Consider the following 18,883-nt stretch of genomic DNA (forward strand, 5'->3'; position numbering starts at 1 on the left):
TCTGTCACTTAGTTATATTCATATCCGTACTACCATGTCTGTTTTTATTCCATGGGCTTTAATTTTGCTGACAAGCCTGTTACATGGCACTTTACCAAAATCCTTTTGCAAATCCATATGCACCACATCAACCATGCTACTCTCGTCAACCCTCTCTATTACATCATAAAAAACTCAGTCAAGTTAGTTAAACATGATTTGCCTTAAATAAATCTATGTTAGTGTTTCTTAGAATTTATCCTTTTGCTCTTTTTTTAAAAAAGATGTTAATAGTTACAATTCTCCACTCTAAAAATGATTGAGAGATTATGGCCAGTACCTCTTGTGATAATACTGCGCCTTTAGGAAATATATTTATATCATGTTTCTTGTGAGAGGTATGTTTAAAATTCAGCTGATTTACACAGTGCTGATCTGTCTGCAAAATAGGCTGCTGACATGCTGAGAATGCAGGTTAATGATTTGTTTTAGCTGGATGTGTGTTTGTTTTAATTTTAGTTAATGTATTTTTGTTTATTTGGTTATTCCCCTGGGGTTTCAGAGTAGGGTTTTGATTAGGTTGATTGACAGACAGTCATGTGCTTCAGGGGAAGAGCTAAGATCACAGGGGAAAATTAGCAGTTATTGCTGGGTTCTGAAAGAAGCAAGAGGTGTCTCTTTCTCTCTCTCTCTGTCTGGAGACTGTTTGGAGCCTGGTAGGACAAATAGGTCTCTCTTCCTCCAGAGGTGTTCTGGAGACTTGTGGACTGGCAGTCAAAGTACCAGCACGTAATCTTGTGTGTTGCTAACTGATTTCAGAGACGAGTTTAAGTCTATGAGGGAAATATTGCTTGAATTGGAACTAATAAAGATAGATTAGCATTTAAGAGCTGTATCTTGTCATTTTTAAAATTCATTTGTGGTACATGGGTGTCATTGTTTGGCCAGTATTTATTGCCTATCACTATTTACCCTTGGGAAGGCGATGGTGAGCTACCTTCTTGAATCATTGCAGTCCATGTTCTGTGGGTTGACCCATAATGTCATTAGGGAGGGAACTCCAGGATTTTGACCCAGTGACTGCGAAGTAATGGCAATATATTTCCAAATCAGAATGGTAAGTGGCTTAGAGGGGAACTTGCAGGTGGTGGTGTTCCCATTTATCTGCTGCCTTTGTCCTTCTAGATGGAGTGGGTTTGGAAGATGCTGTCTAAGGATCTTTGGTGAATTGCTGCAGTGCAAATTACACACTGCTGCTACTGAGCATTGGTGGTGGAAGAATTGAATATTTGTAGATGTGGTGCCAATCAAGTGGACTGCTTTGTCCTGGATGATGTGAAGCTTCGAGTGTTGTTGGAGCTGCACCCATCCATGCAAGTGGGAAGTATTCCATCACAATCCTGACGTGTGCCTTGTAGATAGTGGATAGACTCAGGGGAGTCAGGTGGTGAGTCACTCACTGCAATATTCCTAGCCTCTGACCTGCTCTTGTGGCCACTGTGTTTATGTGGAGAGTCCAGTTAAGTTTCTGGTCAATGGTAACCCCAAGGATGTTGATAGTCAGGGATTCAGTGATGGTTACGCCATTGAATGTCAAGGGGCAGTGGTTACAGTGTCTCTTATTGGTGATGGTCATTGCCTGGCATTTGTGTGGTGCAAATGTTACTTGCCACTTGTCATCCCAAGCCTGGATATTGTCCAGATCTTGTTGAATTTGAACATGGACTGCTTCAGGATCTGATGCACAATCATCAGTGAACATCCCCATTTTTGACCTTATGATGGGAGGGAAGGTAATTGATGAAGCAACTGATGATTGTTGGGCCTAGGATACTACCCTGAGGGACTCCTGGAGAGATATCCTGGAGCTGAGATGACTGCTCCTCCACATCCACAACCATCTTGCTATGTACCAGGTATGACTCCAAACAGTGGAGAGTTTGCCCCGTCATACCCATTGATGCCAGTTTGCTAGGACTCCTTGATGCCACGTTCAGTCGAATGCAGCCTTGAGGTGAGTGACAACAATTACCAACTGATGTCAAGGGCTAAGCTAATACATATGTTGTAGTTAAGTGATATTGTTAATAAAGCTTGTTTTGATAAAAGCTTCCTAGTGTTTTAATAGAATTGCACCTGAAGTTCCTTACTGTAATGCCAAAATAGAAGAAACTGTTGGGGTCTAGTCGGATTTCATAGCATACTCTGGGGTTTCTGCTCTGCTATCCTTGCAACCCCAAACTTGATTGCAGTGTTAATGTAAGCCTACTTGTGACTAATAAATAAATAGGAGGCAGAGAGTGGGGGTCAATGGGTGCTATTCGGATTGGTGGTTGGTGACTAGTGGAGTGCCCCAGGGGTCGGTGCTGGGGCCTCAGCTATTTACCATTTATATAGATGATCTGGAGGAGGGAACCGAGTGTATGGTGTCGAAATTTGCTGATGACACCAAGATTGGCGGAACGGCAAATTGCATGGAGGGTGTGGAGAGTCTGCAGAAGGATCTAGATAGGCTGGGCGAATGGGCCAGGAACTGGCAAATGGAATTTAATGTTGGCAAGTGCGAGGTGGTCCACTTTGGTAGGAGTAATGGTAGGAAGGACTATTACTTACGTGCAGCAGGCGACGGTGCAGAGGGACCTCGGGGTCCTTGTGCATGAGTCGCAAAAACCCAGCTTGCAGGTGCAGCAGGTGGTCAGGAAGACTAATGGGATGCTGGCCTTCATAGCGAGGGGGATTGAATATAAAAGTAGGGAGGTCTTGCTGCAGCTGTTTAGGGCACTGGTGAGGCCGCAGCTGGAGTACTGTGTGCAGTTTTGGTCGCCGCACTTACACAAGGATATTTTGGCCTTGGAGGGAGTGCAGAGGAGGTTTACTAGGGTGATGCCAGAGTTGAGGGGGTTGAGCTATGAGGAGAGGCTGAATAAACTAGGCTTGTACTCGTTAGAGTTTAGAAGAATGAGGGGAGATCTCATTGAGACATATAAAGGTGATGAATGGGATGGATAGGATAGAGGTGGAGAGACTCTTCCCGCTCAGAAAGGACAATAGGACTAGGGGGCATAGCCTCAAGATAAAGGGGGGACGGTTTAGAACGGAGTTGTGGAGGAACTTCTTCACTCAAAGGGTGGTGAATCTCTGGAATTCTCTGCCCGTTGAGGTGGTGGAGGCTGCCTCGCTAAATATTTTTAAGACGCGGGTTGATGGGTTTTTGATAAGCGAGGGGATTAAGGGTTATGGGGAGAGGGCGGGAATGTGGAACTGAGCCACGACAGATCAGCCATGATCTTATTGAATGGCGGGGCAGGCTCGAAGGGCTAGATGGCCTACTCCTGCTCCTATTTCTTATGTTCTTATTTATGTTCTAAACTATGAAAGATGTATCCAATCTGGGTGTTGGTAACATATCAACTTTAAACAGACAGCTTCTTTAACACTTCCTTTTTATCAGTTGATAGCCCAGCCAGTGTTGCAACTATTTCCTCTTTTACTATGACTTTGGCAATATCTACTTTTTTGCCACATCCCCAACCCTAAATTCTGCAACCAGCAGAAATATTTTTTCTGTATCTAACTTGCCAGTTCCCCATAGCATCTTAAGTCTCCAATCAAATTATTTCCTATCATACAAATTTCAGATAACACAAGCATTGTGATTTCCAGTTCACTTTCCTCTGGTTTCAAATAGAACTATTTATCACTACTCTATATCCTGTCACTTAGTTAAATTCATATTCATGCTACTATGACTGTGTGATTTCTGTAGAATTAATGAGATGTTGTGGGAGAGTACCTTGTAAATGTTTCACATGTCACCGCTGGCTTGTTTGCTTTACAATGTCAACTTGTGATCATTGTCCAATTACAATGTATTCACAAATAAAATATTGGAAAACTATTTAGGACATAAATATGTATAGAAATTAGTTTTAACATCTGAACTAACTGACCTGGCTGTTGGAAGGTGAAGTTGATGTTTCCTGTTTTGATGTCACGTTACTTTCGTTGTCAACCAACCTGTAAAATGTAGATACAAGAACCATTAATGCAGATATAACTTCACCCCCACACTCACTTTCTTCCCTGCATCACCCCCCCAACTCTTTACTCCTACATTTACCTTAATCTCAGCATCAGATCTTTATCCTCTCATCAGCATCACACTCAATACGTATTGAGACCTATTGCAAATTCATATTTATCCTTATCCATTTCCCAATCACTAGCTGGAATTCAGGCCATCTTTGTTTTTTTTCTGCTCAAGTTATTAAAAATAACAGATTCCCATGTTTGTATAGTGTCTGTATTCTCAATGTTTAATGTTTTAATTTTTCAGTTTAAACATATTATAGAAAATCACATCAATCAGGACGTCATGTCTGAACAATCTACATAAATGTGCGACCCCAGGTTCACTGTCCAAAGATATATTTTTTCCTTTGGTATCCCTAATTCAGGTTGAGTCACTTGTAATTTTCTGACGCGGATAATAGCCACTAATAAAATGAAAAAGAAACTCAACTTAAATGCACTTTCGTGGCAGAAGGAAAAGTTCAGAAAGTCTAGGATCATAGAATGATTGAATTGCTACAGTGCAAGAGGCCATTTGGCCCATCAAGCCTGCACTAACAACAATTCCACCCAGGCCCTATTCTCATAACCTCACATATGTACCCTGCTAACTGCCTGATACTGAGGGGCAATTTAGCATGGCCAATCCACCTAAGCTGCACATCACTGGACTGTGGGAGGAAACTGGAGGGAACCCATGCAGATATGAGGAGAACATGCAAATTCTACACAAACAGCAACCCAAGATCGGAATTGAACCCAGGTCTCTAGTACTGTGAGGCAGCAGCACTAACCACAGTGCTTGACCAGGAAATCAAAGTTGCAACAACATTGCTACACATACATAGGACTCTTTGTACCTCTGGTGAATTTCTGACTCATCACAGTCTGTTTCAACCATTCCTGTATTCGCCTGCTCAGGGTTAACTCCACTGGTTGTAGCACAGTCCACATTCTCTTGCTGCTCGAGCTCCTGATCTCCTTGCTCATTAATAATGACTTTTTTGTCACTAATTGTCACTCTTTTCTGTCTTTCACCTGTAAACAACATAAAAGCATTACTTTAACAAACTAAAAATTCAATCCAACTTTGAATACTTCAAATCTGACCCAGTTAACAGCAGCTTTTGTATTACAGTATTAGAAGCTGCATAGTGAGATTAAGTTTGTTCAGGTTCCATGGAACTCATATACAACATCGTAGTATTTGTGTGCGGAAGAACCTAGCCAGCAGTCCAAAAAGATTCATTGTAAATCTTGGTTGTTGTATTGGCCATCGTCTTCAAGTAAAACATGGGATGCACAGTGAACATACTGCAGTAACTCATAAAATGGTCACCTCTTGCAAGTTACAAAGATCACCCACCTTGTTCCATGTGTCAAATAACTATGGTCCACATAAATTCAAACAAAAAGTAGCATTTTTTTTTTACACAGTATATGAAAGGGATTTTACTTGTCAACAATAATAACTTGCTTTTATGTAACATGTTTGTTATAGTAAATAAGCAATTTCATAAGGTTAATATTCCTGTTGGATGGCAGGTAGGTAGAAAAAGTGGCAAGTAGCATAGTGAGGTAGCTCAGATCTCTTAGCACATTGTCAAATCTTAAGGGCGGCACAGTGGTTAGCACGGTTGCCTCAGTGCCAGGGACCCAGTTAAATTCCGGCCTCAGACTACTGTGTGGAATTTGCACCTTGTCTGCGTGGGTTTCCTCCCACATTCCAAAGATGTGCAGGTTAGGTGGAATGGCCACGCTAAATTGCCCTTAGTGCTGGGGACTGGGAGGGTGAGTGCCTGGGGTTACAGGAATAGGACTTGGATGGGATTGTTGTTGGTGAAGGTTCAATGGGCTGAATGGCCTCCAACTGCACTGTAGGGATTCTATGATTCTAAATGCCCCAAGGTGCTTTACATCAGCGTTATCAAATCCAATTTGACAGCAAGGCAAACAGGGGATATTAGGAAAGGTGACAAAAAGCTCGGTCAAAGAGTTAAGGTTTTAAAATGTGTCTAAAGGAGAGGAGAGAGAGAGACCATTAAGCAGAGAGGTTTAGGGAGGAAATTCCCAAACTTAGGGCCATGGCAGCTGAAGGCACTAACATAAAAGTAAAGCAATAAAAATCAGGAAAAGTCCAGAAATGGAGGAGTGCAGAGACCTCAGAGGCTGTAGTTCAGAGACAGGGAGTCCATGGAGGAATCTGAAAGCAAGGATGAGAATTTTAAAGAAAGGTTTAAAGATGTTGCCTTTGGCTACAGGGCCACAAGCTTCTTGGAAGGGCCTCACAAAGGGATGAGAAGCGCTGTCTGAAGGAAATAAATCCCAACAGTGTAAAAGCACCCATCTGTATCTTAATTGAATCCCTACAGTGCAGAAGGAGGCCATTTGGCCCATCACGTCTGCACCAACTCTCTCTGAAAGAGCATCTTATCCAGGCTGAGATCTCCACCTACCCTCATAATCCTGCATATTTACCATGGCTAATCCACCTGATGTACACATCATTGACACTGAGGGGGCAATTTAGCATGGCCAATCCACCTAACCTGCACTTCTTTGGACGGTGGGAGGAAATTAGAACACCTGCAGGAAACCCCGGCAGAGATAAGGAGAACATGCAAACCCCGCACAGACAGCCACTCAAGCCAATCAAATCTAGGTCCCTAGCAGCCATGATATCCATTGTGATGCAGCCATAATATCCATTGTGCCATCATGCCACCTCAACCAACTAGTAGAGGGGTTCGCAAACTGGGGCTCCTGGAACCCAGAGGCATGCAGGAGCTTTCCTGGAGGTATGTGGCAAAAAGCCACATTTCAAAAATTTTAAAAATGCTGCAGAGCTCCTTATCTATTCAGAGGCTGGCTTCTTGGAGCGGAGGGCCATCCAACTTTGGAGTGAGAGAAAGGGAGTGTAGAGTGTACGTGAGAGAGAGGGTGTAAGCACGGCTGCCTCAGTGCCAGGAACCCAGATTTGATGCTGTTCTTGAGTGACTAAGTGGGGTTTGCATGGTCTCCACATATCTGTCTGGGTTTCCTGTGTGCTCTGGTTTCTTCCCACAGTTCAAAGATGTGTGTGTGCGCGTGTGAGAGAGAGAGAGAGTGTGAGACAGAGAGAGGGCATCAGCATGTGTGAGGGAGAGAGAGAGAGAGAAGGTATGAGCGCGCGCGTGTGTGAGAGTGTGAGGGGGGGGGCGGGGAGGAGCGTAGAATATGTGTAAGGGGGATGGTGAGTGTGAAAATGAGACCTGTGTTTGTGTCCTCCCATTAAAATGGCTAAAGGTAAGACTTTTTTTTAAAATATGAAAACCTTTTAGATTACCCACTCCTAAAAGTGGGTAGCACTTCCAGAGGTTAATGTTAAGGGACCAAAGGAGGGTGCTTAGCAGGGGTTAATGTGAGGGGGCCACATAGTCACAAATACATTTGCCAGCTATGTGCCTCTATATGCATTGTTGAAGCTAGACAAGACTTGTTTACATTTGAATTGTATTTGCACTTATTTTGTGGCAAAACAAAAGGGGGCATTGATTTTATGAGAATGTTTGGGATTTCCTGATGCTCACTAGAGGTTCTGGGTCTCAGTCTGATCTAGTAGATCTTTTCTATTTGGAACTGTAACATTATCCCTAATAAATACAGCCAAATTTTCATCTCTTTCTTTCCCTTATCTAAGGGTCATGAATACTTGGTAACCAGGAATGGTTAAAAACCCATTTCTGGCCTGGCTTGCAAGCCATGTCATTATTAAAGAAACCATGTCATAATCCCATCTGTAGGATTTGTGCCTACAGCTCACCAGCCTCATACATTACATCAAGAACATTAACATTTATATCACTTAATACCTCCCTCTTCAAAGATTTTTATTTCCATCAGTCTTGTCTCTGAATTTTTTAGGATATTTATAATTTTGTTGCTACTGTCCTCCAATCCCATTTCTGTTTCTTTCTCCAATTTTTTCATTCTTCCATCCTAACAAATTAGTTTCAACACTCTTCAGCAGTACTAGCTAATCTCTGCGTGCAGTCAAATTTCCTATTGTGCCTGGGGTTTGATTCTTGCTGCATTCCTCTAGCAGTTGTCACTATTCCTGGTATTTAAAATACGCAGGCCCTTGTCGCTCCCAAGTTGAATGTGCAGAGATGAAAGACTTCCCGGCTCTGTGAACCTAATGTTTAAAATTTACTTTCCAGACTTAAAAGATTTTCAGTTCGGGGGAGGGGGGCAGACTAGAATAGGAATTGGGATAGATGACCTGGGAAGAAGTGAGGAGGTTGCCTCATGTGGAGACGGGCTGGGCAGAAGGCCTGCCTTGGGCACCAACATGGTGTTCAAAATAAAAAGATATTTAAACATTAAATATTTCTTCATCCCTAAGGATCACCCCCCCCCATTCCACATTGTCCATCTGCATCACCTCATGACCCTCATCCACACTCCATGGCCCCTCAAATCCTGTGTGTCAACTTATGTCCCTCTACCAATCCCCATAGCCCCTCATACTCCCTATACCACACTATTTTCCCAATCCCAGGGCCTGCTAAGGTGCTTATACCAATTCACACCAATACATATTTCCCACAGCCCTTTCCCATTATCTGCTGTATACCAACTCACTTAGTATTTAGCATGGGCAAAACTTGAATAATGTTGACATAAAATAAAGTTGTGTCATTTGATGACATTTTCATTAAAAAATACTAATTAAGAAATAAATACATTGAACTTCCTTTAACTAATCTCTTCTGAAAGCAAACATTTATATTCTCTAATCCTCTGAGGCTGTCAATATAAACCACTCATTTAAATGCACCCCACTGTGATAATATTAGTTTATAAAATCAGTCAAAGCACAAATGCTATAATGATAACCCTCAGGTTTTTGTCAACAGGTAGAATGAAATATCAATATTATTTTTTAACTCTATGCTTTCTTTTTCACTTAAAGAGCAAAGTTAAATTCATTGACACGTTTAACAATTCCAAAGCGCCACAGTTCTTTAATAGCATTTTTTGACAGGGTTGACAGTTCTTTGAAAGTTTTGCCACTTTTCTTACAGCTTTCACAGTGCCAATGAATTTCTATACCTTTTATACACAATCATACCTACTTTTAACAATCCCAAAGGATAGCCTACTTCTGATTATTTTACCCTTCTCAAAAGAGTGCCTTGCCTACCCCAAAGAAGCTTTAACTCTTCCAAAAATGTCCCAGGACCTTAGTCAAAGATGGATCTTACTTCTCGAAAGAGGTTCCCTGGCTATCTAACTGAATTCATTAAATTAGGGTGGCATGGTGGTACAGTAGTTAAGACCGCTGCCTTACAGCACGAGGGACCCAGGTTCAATTCTGGCCTTGATGACTGTGTGGAGTTTACAAATTCTCCCCGTGTCTGCAATGGGTTCCAGCAGGTGCTCAAGTTTCCTCCCACACTCCAATAGTGTGTGGATTAGGTTGATCGACCCGAAAGACTGACCATTAGTGTGAGGAGGATACGCAGGGTAAATATTTAGGGTTACAGCAATAGAGCCTGGGTGGGATTGTTGTCAGAGCAGACTTGATTGGGCTGAATAGAATCCCTATTGTGCAGAAGGAATCCATGAAATTCAGGCCAGATGTTACCTGGAATAATCTGCACGTCAAGTTTCACACCCCGGCCTATCAAAATCTCACTTCAATGAAGGCAGCTGATGATTTAATTGGCCAACTAGCTCCATAAACCACATGTGCCTGAACCGCCAAGACCGACTCCATTCCTGCTCGGCAAAAAATGTCAAGAGTCAGGATTTAGGATTTAGGATTTTGATCCTTCCCACTATTTTCACCATGACAGTAAGCCCCTCCATTGTGGTAAAAATCTGGGTCACAGTCTTTTCCCTGTATATCTAAGAGAAGGAGTGGAATGTCAAATGCAATTTGTGACTTGATGTGTCAGAAGCAATGGGGAAAGGTTCTGCAAATACAGAAAAGTCAGGAATGTCTAACAGCTGGAAGTAATGCAACTATTAAGGTTAATCTAAAGGATAGAACTATAGAAGTTTACAGCATAGAATAAGGCCAGTATGTCTGAGCTGAAACTTTGATAGACCAGCCCAAAAATAATCTTGCTTCCTGTGTTCTCTCTGTATCATCATCTATTTCAAATATTTATCCAATTTCCCTAAAAGTTGCTCTTGCTGCTTCTCTCAATCACTCTCTGCATTCATCCTCCAATCATTAACTAGCTTCTGCATAAAGCCATTTCTTTGAACGTCTCTCCTCACCCTAATGAGAGTTGGAAGTTACAAAAGTATATGGAGAAATTGAAGGTCTTTCAAAACAATCTTTCCTATTCTATCAAAACTCTTCATTGTCTTAAAATCCTCTAAGGTTTCTCATGACACCAGATTAAAGTCCAATAGGTTTATTTGGAATCATGAGCTTTCAGAGCAGAGCTGCTCCTTCAACAGATGAGTGGAAAGGTAGGTTTCACAAACACGGCATATATAGACAAAGACACAATTGCAAGATAATGGTTGAAATGTTCAACCTGGTGTTGAGAGAGTTTTAACTGTGCCCACCCCAGTCCAACGCCAGCATCTTCACACCATTAAAATCCTCTGGTAGATATTTGTAATTTTCTTATGTTCCTGCAAAAATAACCTGTGAAAAATTTCAGATTTACCTTTTGTTTTTTTCTTCTTACGAATAGAAGCACGGACAATGTCTGATCCAAACTTTTTGTCTGTGTGACGCTTTGCTCGGACTTCCTTGAACCAATCTCCTGTTGCAATTTTTAACTGCTTGGGATCGAGAACTGATTGTTGCAATTTCCTGAAGAAACCACAAGAGGCAAGACTTAGGCAATAACATGGGGCTGAAGTGTCATTTGGGCCAGTAATGGACATAGCCTACCAATTATCTCTGAAATCTAAGTAGTAAGATTCGTGAGCATTGGTCTAAAGTTCTAAACAGTGGGACGTGACTTTTATCAATTCCCCTCTGTATAGTAAACTAATCCTTTCATTAATGGAATTCTAGAAACAAATCCAAAACTAATGAACATTTCTTTAATAGATTAATTGGATGAATCATTGAGGCATGTTGTGGAATTTCCACAAAGTTGCTGGAAATATGGTAGCATCCCTGATTTTCTGGCATAACCCTAGTGAGATAATGGTGGTTGGGCTGGAGCATCTCTTTGGAAATTTCAGGGACAAGTCACTAGATTAGGAGAAACAATGGGTTTAGTCTATGGAAGTTACAGAAGGACATTGACAAATTAAATGAGTGGGCAAAAAAGGACAGACGGAGTTCAGTTTTGGATGCCTTGGCCAGAATTCTCCACCATTCATGCCCCGTCACCACTACCAGTGACAGCAGAGAATTTGGCACTCAGCCAAATCTCCATTCACTGCAATAGGATGACAATCCCAGCTATGGGCAAGGTCAGAGAATCCAGACTCTCATCTCAGGAAGGATATACTAACCATGTAAATGTGGTGTGTATTCCCTTGAGAAGTGATCCAACAGAGGTTTGAAATGATTGAAGGATTCAACAGCGTAGTTAAAGAGAAACTATTTCTTCTTGGTGGAGAATCCAGAACAAGGGAATATAATCTTAAAATTTAACTAGGTCTTTCAAGAATGAAATTAGGAAGTACTATTTCACACAAAGGACTGTGGAAATTTGGAACTTTCTCCCTCAGAAGGCCAGGAATCAATTGGAGCTTTCAAAAGAGAGATTAATAGTTTGGTAAGGGCATTAAGGGGATGTTGGTCAGAGGTTGCTAAATTGCACTACGAATTTTAGGGTAGCATATGAGTTATAAAACAATTTGAGTACTGCGTATTGAAGACCTTTTGATAAACTGATAGCAGTAATGGGCCATAGTTACCATCTCATAATGGTTCATGGTTGCTTGTTTGTAATGAGTGACAGTTAATACTTGATAATAAGATATTGTTTTAAAGAGTTGTGGCTATCACCTCATAGCGTCAGGAACCCCAGTTCAATTCCAGCCTTGGGTGACTGTGTGGAATTAGCATGTTCTCTCTCTACCTGTGTAGGATTCCTCTGGGTGCTCCGGTTTCCCAAAGATGCGTGGGTTAGATTTATTGGCCATGCTAAATTGGCCCTTAGTGTCATGAGGATTAGCAGGGTAAATACATGGAGTTAGAGATAGGGCCTGGTTGGGATTGTTGTTAGTGCAGGCTTGATGGGCTGAATGGCCTTCTTCTGCACTGTAGAAGTTCTATGAATTCTTTGGCAGTGATTATAGTCATTTATTGATACTGATTACCATTTGATGACTGATCACAAATAGTGTTTAGTTATTGACAATAAAAACAAAATTGCTGGAAATACTCAACAGATCAGGCAACATCTAAGAGAAAAACGGAGCTAACATTTTAGGTCTTGATAGGTCATAGACTTTCACAAATGCTGCCTGAGTATTTCCAGCAATTTCTGTTTTTCATTTTAGATTTCCAGCATCCATACTGCTTTCCTTTTAGTTTAGTAATTGGAGTTAGTTTCTACTTGATGACCGATTATGGTTAATATTTGTTAATGACTCACTTGTCTTGCATACTAATAGGGCATGGATAATGTTTGGTATTGAATCACAGGCCATAATGAGTGAGTCACAAACAACACATGTCAATGAGTTACAAATCATGAGCATGTCCAACTTATCTGTTGGCTGGGTTGCATCTTTGGAAACTGTCTGCATATCTTATTGTTATTGCTTTGAGACATCCACTTATTGCAAAGCCCCAGTAATAATTATATGGCCTCTTAGTAATTGATAGCAAGGTGTTAAATTCCCAAATGCATTAAGATTATCAAAGGTCATTGGAATGTTTTGACCAAGGTAAAGGCTAATGAATATTTCATTCAGTCACAAACAGCTTTCACGATTTTACTAAGTCCAAGAAGAAGATCACATTTAACTTTCCCAGAAGTTACTTTTGCTATTTCACTAATTTACTGCTGATAATTAATTTTGAATCTGTTGCACCACAACTAACAATAAAGGTTAGCACAAAGTTACACACGAGAGAAGCTTCAAATGTAATGGCTGAAAAAGGTGAAACAATGATACAAATCACTTGCTCAGAACTGCTGATCTCCAGCAGGGTAGGGGTCATACTACAGATATACTGGGCCACCCCAGAAGATATGCTGGGGGGGGTCCCTTCAGAAATCTGTATGCAAGGACTTCATGGGAATTGCCCAGGAAGTTGAAATTCAAAATTGCAATTTAAATCAGAGACATCTGATAGTTCCAACGCTTTTAGCAGGATAAATCACCCAGGAAAAGTCAGAAGAATTAAAACCACTAACTCCTGGATGACTATAGTAATGACCCTCCTAACCCCCACTGGACACTGCCCCAATACCTTCCACCCTGCAACTATCCCTCCACCTTCTGACAATGCCCTCAATACCTGCCCAACCCCAGACTACATTATAACCTGACCAACCCCTCCATACTTCCCTGTCATCTACTCCCCATCACCTCAAATATTCCTACACCCTCTAACTACTTTCTGGACTCCCATATTCATCCTTCCACTCCAGACCACCCTGAGTACCCTCTCTATTGCCCAATCACAGCCCTATCCTCTTGTCTACCCTCACCTATCTTCCCCACCACACCCCCCCATACTTACTTGGATGCCTCCCAAACACCCCCCCTTCCCCAACCATCCAACTCCTTACCCACATACATTCTCTCCCTGCCATCTCAAAGTGGCTGGACCCTTTAAAACTGATCTGGTTTACAACAGCTAGTGCTATAAAAGGCGATGTGGCTTCACTTCCCTCTGCACTAGAGAATGAAGGCCTCAGGAATCTGCTGCAGTGCACTTTTCTCCCAAGTGAGAGGTTGGGTGAGAAGCATGCAGCTCCCAATTAAGATAAGTAGAAAGGACCAGAGTGGCAATTCCTCTGTGATTACCATTCCTTGGAAGTTCTGGCCCTATTTGTTAAAATCTCAGTGAGTAAATTTGGATAGAATGTAAAATTTCCATTTACTCACTCAACACGTTGGTCCTCCAATAAACGGAGCTTGGTGTCACGGCAAAGTACTTGTACAATCACATCCAGCTCCTCATCTGTTAGGAAACTCAAATCAATCAGTTCTTCTACATTGAAATCCAACTCCATGGCAAATCCAATGCAAGGCAATACTTCAAGAGCAATCTATAGTAAACATTAGCTAGACTTTGTGGTGAAGATGTTTCAGTGTTTTGCCCAACAGTTCAGCATTTTGCAGTCTACTTAAAATATTTCCAATAAGCTCCACTCTTCAAGGGTAATGAAGCAACATTCATCCCTAAAAAGTCAATGTCGTCTATTTCTGAGGAATGGAAGTGCAGAAATCTCCATTGCATCCCAATATTTCTTTCTTTGCTGGTCCGGCAACAGTCACTGCAAAGAAACACAGAAAATTGAGAGATTTTATTCAACAATAGATCAATATTCTACCTTGGTATAAAGTAATCCATGTTGCAGCTAATGTGACATGTCAGTCCTGCAACTAAATGTAGGTTCTACACTATTGAACAATTGTGAGCTGTGTACCCCGGCTCAGTAAGTGTGTTAGATAATATATAGATCCAAAAACTGTCCGACTTCAGCCCCTTGTCCCTTCATCGCACAGTTCCTTGTGCTGCCAGTGATGGACACCATATTCTGCTCCCCATCCTCATTGTTTTGGTACTGACCAGCTTCTTGCCCTACCTATCCCTTCTTACTGCCATTGTCCAGCCCTGTGTCTAGTTCTAATTTTAAGATTATATTTCCTTGTTCTGGACTCCTCCACCTGGGGAAATAATTTCTATCTACCCTATCAAATCCATCATAAAAGGATGACTTAATTGAAGTTTTTTTAAGGAAAGGAAAGACAAGCCAAGTTACTTCATTGGTTATTTTGTTCTTCTATGTTTCTGACACAGTCGTTTTGCGATTAAAAATTGTTGTAGTTTTGCCAACAACAACAATTTGCATTTAGGTAATGCCTTTACATCAGTGTATCTGGACAAAACTTTAGCAAATCTCAGAATACAAGAACTGCTATAATCACTGGGATCAATAACTAACTATTACCACATCAGTAACATGAGAAATGATTTCAGCATCAGCAGAGACACTTCCCCTGAATGTTATTGCATTTCTCAAGGGTTTCACAGTGAAGCTGCTGCCAAATGTGCACTTTTAAAACTGCACCTCTCAACTGCTGCTAGGTAGCTTTTACACACACAAAATACACAAATTTATAACAATAATGCTAGTTCCAATGATCAAGGTTGAGATTAGACACACCTTTCACTGTTGCAGGAAGGGGAGAGGATGTGTGGTGAGAAAGCGAAGTAGTGAGTGGTCAAGGCTCTCACATGACTGGATAGGGATATTTTAGGACGATAAAAGAACAACCGTTGGCCTTCCAGGGAGTGAAGCAGAATTATGAGAGATGCCGTTCCAAACTAGGATGGTCTGACATGTTCAAGGGTGTGGAGATGCCGGCATTGGACTGGGGTAAACACAGTAAGAAGTCTCACAATACCAGGTTTAAGTTCAACAGGTTTATATGGTAGCACAAACAACTAGCTTTCAGAGCACTGCTCCTTCATCAGGTAAGTGGGAGTTAATAAGTGGGAGGTAAGTGTGTGAACATAACTGCCACTTACCTGATGAAGGAGCAGTGCTCTAAAAGCTGGTGGTTTCTGCTACCAAATAAACCTGTTGGACTTTAACCTGATGTTGGGAGACTTCTTACTATGTTCAAGGACTTCAGAGAGAAAAGGAAGGTTGTGGATAGTGCAGTAGTTGGTGATGATGAAGGCGTGAGGTTTTTGTTGAGGAAGAGTTGATGACAGCAGTCTTCAAGAGAGGGGAGTGTGTCTTGGGATAGGGAACTATTAACAATATGTCCTCACATAGAGGATAGAAAAGGCAGCTGGCTAATCTGGAGTTTAAAATGGGAGAGGTGTAACAAGTAAGTAGGCAATGATGTCATGAATGAAATAAGCTTGAAGAGGGCAAGAAGGGGAAGAAACTACAGAGATACAAGGGTTCATGACTACAGTGGGTGGATAGCTGGGAGATATTAAGGCTAAGAAAAGGGAAACAGAAGGGGAAGAGAAAACATAGTAGTGAAGAGTTGCATGGACCGGTACAGAGAAATCATAATCTGTTTACATGGTGTCTATGATAAGGTAGGCGAGGGCAGTGGGGACAGAGATTTAAGGCAATGGGGAGAAAGATCTAAAAAACAAAAGGAAAGTTATAGTAGAAAAGCAAATTAGGTAAAGTGACGGAGAAAAATGTTTAAGACGGTTTGCTGTAGGAAGAGGGAGCTTAGAATGGAGGCTTCCTTCATAATAGATTCCAGCACTTCTCTGACAACTCAGAATAACTGGCCTGCAATTCCCCAATTTGCTTTCCCTTTTAATCAGGAGGAGTACAGGAGAGAGGTAGAGAATCTGGTGAACTGGTGCAAATGACAATAATCTCTTTTTCAATGTCAACAAAACTAAAAGGAGATAGTCATTGATTTCAGGAAACATTTTGGAGGACATGCCCCTGTCTACATCAATGGGGATGAAATAGAAATGGTCGAGAGCTTCAAGTATTAATGTCTGAATAGTGAACAACCTGACCTGGTCCCTCCATGCCAACAGTATAACCCACAGTTCAATTTCCTTTGAATTATAACTTTAAAACAGCCTTTTAGTCCGAATGGTACAGTTCCACTGTGTTATCACCCCTCTGTTTTTTTGTGGTGGTGAAGGGGAGGGGTTCAATATAAATTATCACTTGTTAGCTGAACTTGCATTAACTAGTGTTCTTTGGTCAATGTAGTGTGATGATAAAAGAGAATTTTTGCTCCTGTACTCCAGTTTACTGAAATATATCATACTCCATCTTAAGATTCTCCTCCCTTCAGTGGGTTGATGAACCTCTAAAAGGGCTGCAGGTCAAGTTAGAAAACCAAATAATTTTATTTAACATTAATCAGGTATATGAATGGTATTTTAAATAGCAATTTAAAAGCTTTACCATTGTCTGCAAAATATGAATGTAAAGCTTCTCTTCTGTGCACTACATGAATTACTGCCAGAACTCTCCCTAGCAATTGATTCCACTCACTAACACATGACTCTTCAGATGTAAACTTGCTAAAAGTCTCACAAACTAACGTACTTCCATTAATACACTTCAAAACTTCCGACTGACATGCAAATTAAAACACATTTGGACTAACACACTCATGAGCATGAACCCAGACTAAAACGAACATTTGCCCACTGACATACACACACTAATATGGCTGGTCTCACTCACATCATCAACACTCTCTCAGCTAACACATTCCTTGCCAATAATAGATTCTCTGTAATTTTCATACTTAGTACAGAATGTGACTGTGAGTCTAACAGTTGCACTGTCTGATTCTTGTAACTTAATGCAGCAATAACCTACTTGTGGCTAATGTAAAATGCCAATGCTATCAACTTGGCTTGTCCTTTTGAAGCTTTTTCTCCCCCCTTCTTTTCCAATGTTTTCAACATCCGATCAAAGTTAATTACCTTTTGGGGCCTAACAAACACCTTATCCATTGAGACAGTTGGATGCTTCTAACCAATCTAAATGAAGTGTGACCAGAGTTCACTGCAGAATCAACATTAGGTTACAGTTAAAATAAACAGCCTCACCTGAGCTATGACATTTACCTGACCAATTTTGAAGAAAGAAATGTTCAACTTGAGAAGAAAGGCCCCACAATCAGGGAGGTAGTAAGGCCTCAAAACAAACCAGCAGCTGTGCAATTCTGAAAAAGTAGCTTTGAATTTGCATTAGCACAGTCAGATTGTGACAGCATAGATAGGAAATCTAACCACAAGGTATAGAGAGAAAAACAGAACTGGATTTCTGTCCAATATGGACTGAGTTTTAAAAACTCCCTCAGCCTGTGATACACAGCCACTTGTACATAAGCTCACAATACTAAACTCAATATAACTTCACACACACTCTATGTAGACTCAGTTGTATTGTACTTTTCATAGGAAAGTGAGTCGGCCATACTGCTCTTTAAGCCTGTTCTGCCATTTATTTATATCATGGTTGATCTGTGTTTCAATTTAGCTCCGTTGGTTCCATAACCCTTAGTACACATTCCTAACAAAACTCAATCAATCTTAGTGTTGACATTTTCAACTGACATTTCCTTAGGAACTTCTTAAATGAGAATTATAGATTCTCACTATCCCTTTGTGTGCGAAATGTTTCTAACATCACCCCAAACATTTTAGCTCGAATGTTAAATCTACATTCCCATGTTCTGGATTCCTGCATCAAAGGAAATAATTTCTCATGTACCCAATCAAATCCTTTAATGAATTACAGAATCACAGATTGGTTACAACATACAAAGAGGCCATTCAGCACATTGTGACTGTGCTGGTGGCTTTTTAAAGGAGCAATTCATCTCGTGCCATTCCACTACCTTTTCCCTTTCGCTGTGCACATTCATAAGATATAGGAGCAGAATTAAGCCATTTGGCCCATCACGTTCACTCTGTCATTCAATCATGGCTGAAATGCCCCATTTTCTTGCCTTCTTACATAACCTGTCTAACTCCTCCTTAAATTTACTCACTGTCCCAGCATTCACCGTGCTTTGGGGTAGCAGATGCCACAGATTCACAACCCTTTGGGAGAATTAGTTGCTCCTCAATTCTGTTTTAAATTTGCTATCTCTTCTCCTAAGCCTATGACCTCTTGTCCTAGAATGCCCCACAAGAGGAAGCATCCATTCCATGTCTACTTTAGCC

The 18,883-nt window shown here is 41.1% G+C and overlaps 1 protein-coding gene across 1 annotated transcript in view; it reads right to left on the bottom strand.

The window, feature by feature from the left end:
- The window catches only part of LOC145357940 (synaptotagmin-like protein 1), a 63,075-nt gene extending 45,184 nt beyond the window's left edge, over positions 1–17,891 (bottom strand). Inside the window, exons 1-5 of the mRNA XM_080211528.1 lie at positions 17,780–17,891; positions 14,083–14,474; positions 10,722–10,870; positions 4,911–5,088; positions 3,930–3,996 (exon numbers count right to left, since the gene is read on the bottom strand). Coding sequence (XP_080067654.1) covers positions 3,930–3,996; positions 4,911–5,088; positions 10,722–10,870; positions 14,083–14,210 — 522 coding nt within the window. The 5' untranslated portion in view covers positions 14,211–14,474; positions 17,780–17,891. The remainder of the gene's footprint in view (positions 1–3,929; positions 3,997–4,910; positions 5,089–10,721; positions 10,871–14,082; positions 14,475–17,779) is intronic.
- Between the last annotated feature and the right edge of the window lie 992 nt (positions 17,892–18,883).

The sequence above is a fragment of the Carcharhinus amblyrhynchos genome, chromosome 24 (assembly GCF_965287045.1).
Source record: "Carcharhinus amblyrhynchos chromosome 24, sCarAmb.v2.hapA, whole genome shotgun sequence".
Taxonomy (NCBI): Eukaryota; Metazoa; Chordata; class Chondrichthyes; order Carcharhiniformes; family Carcharhinidae; genus Carcharhinus; species Carcharhinus amblyrhynchos.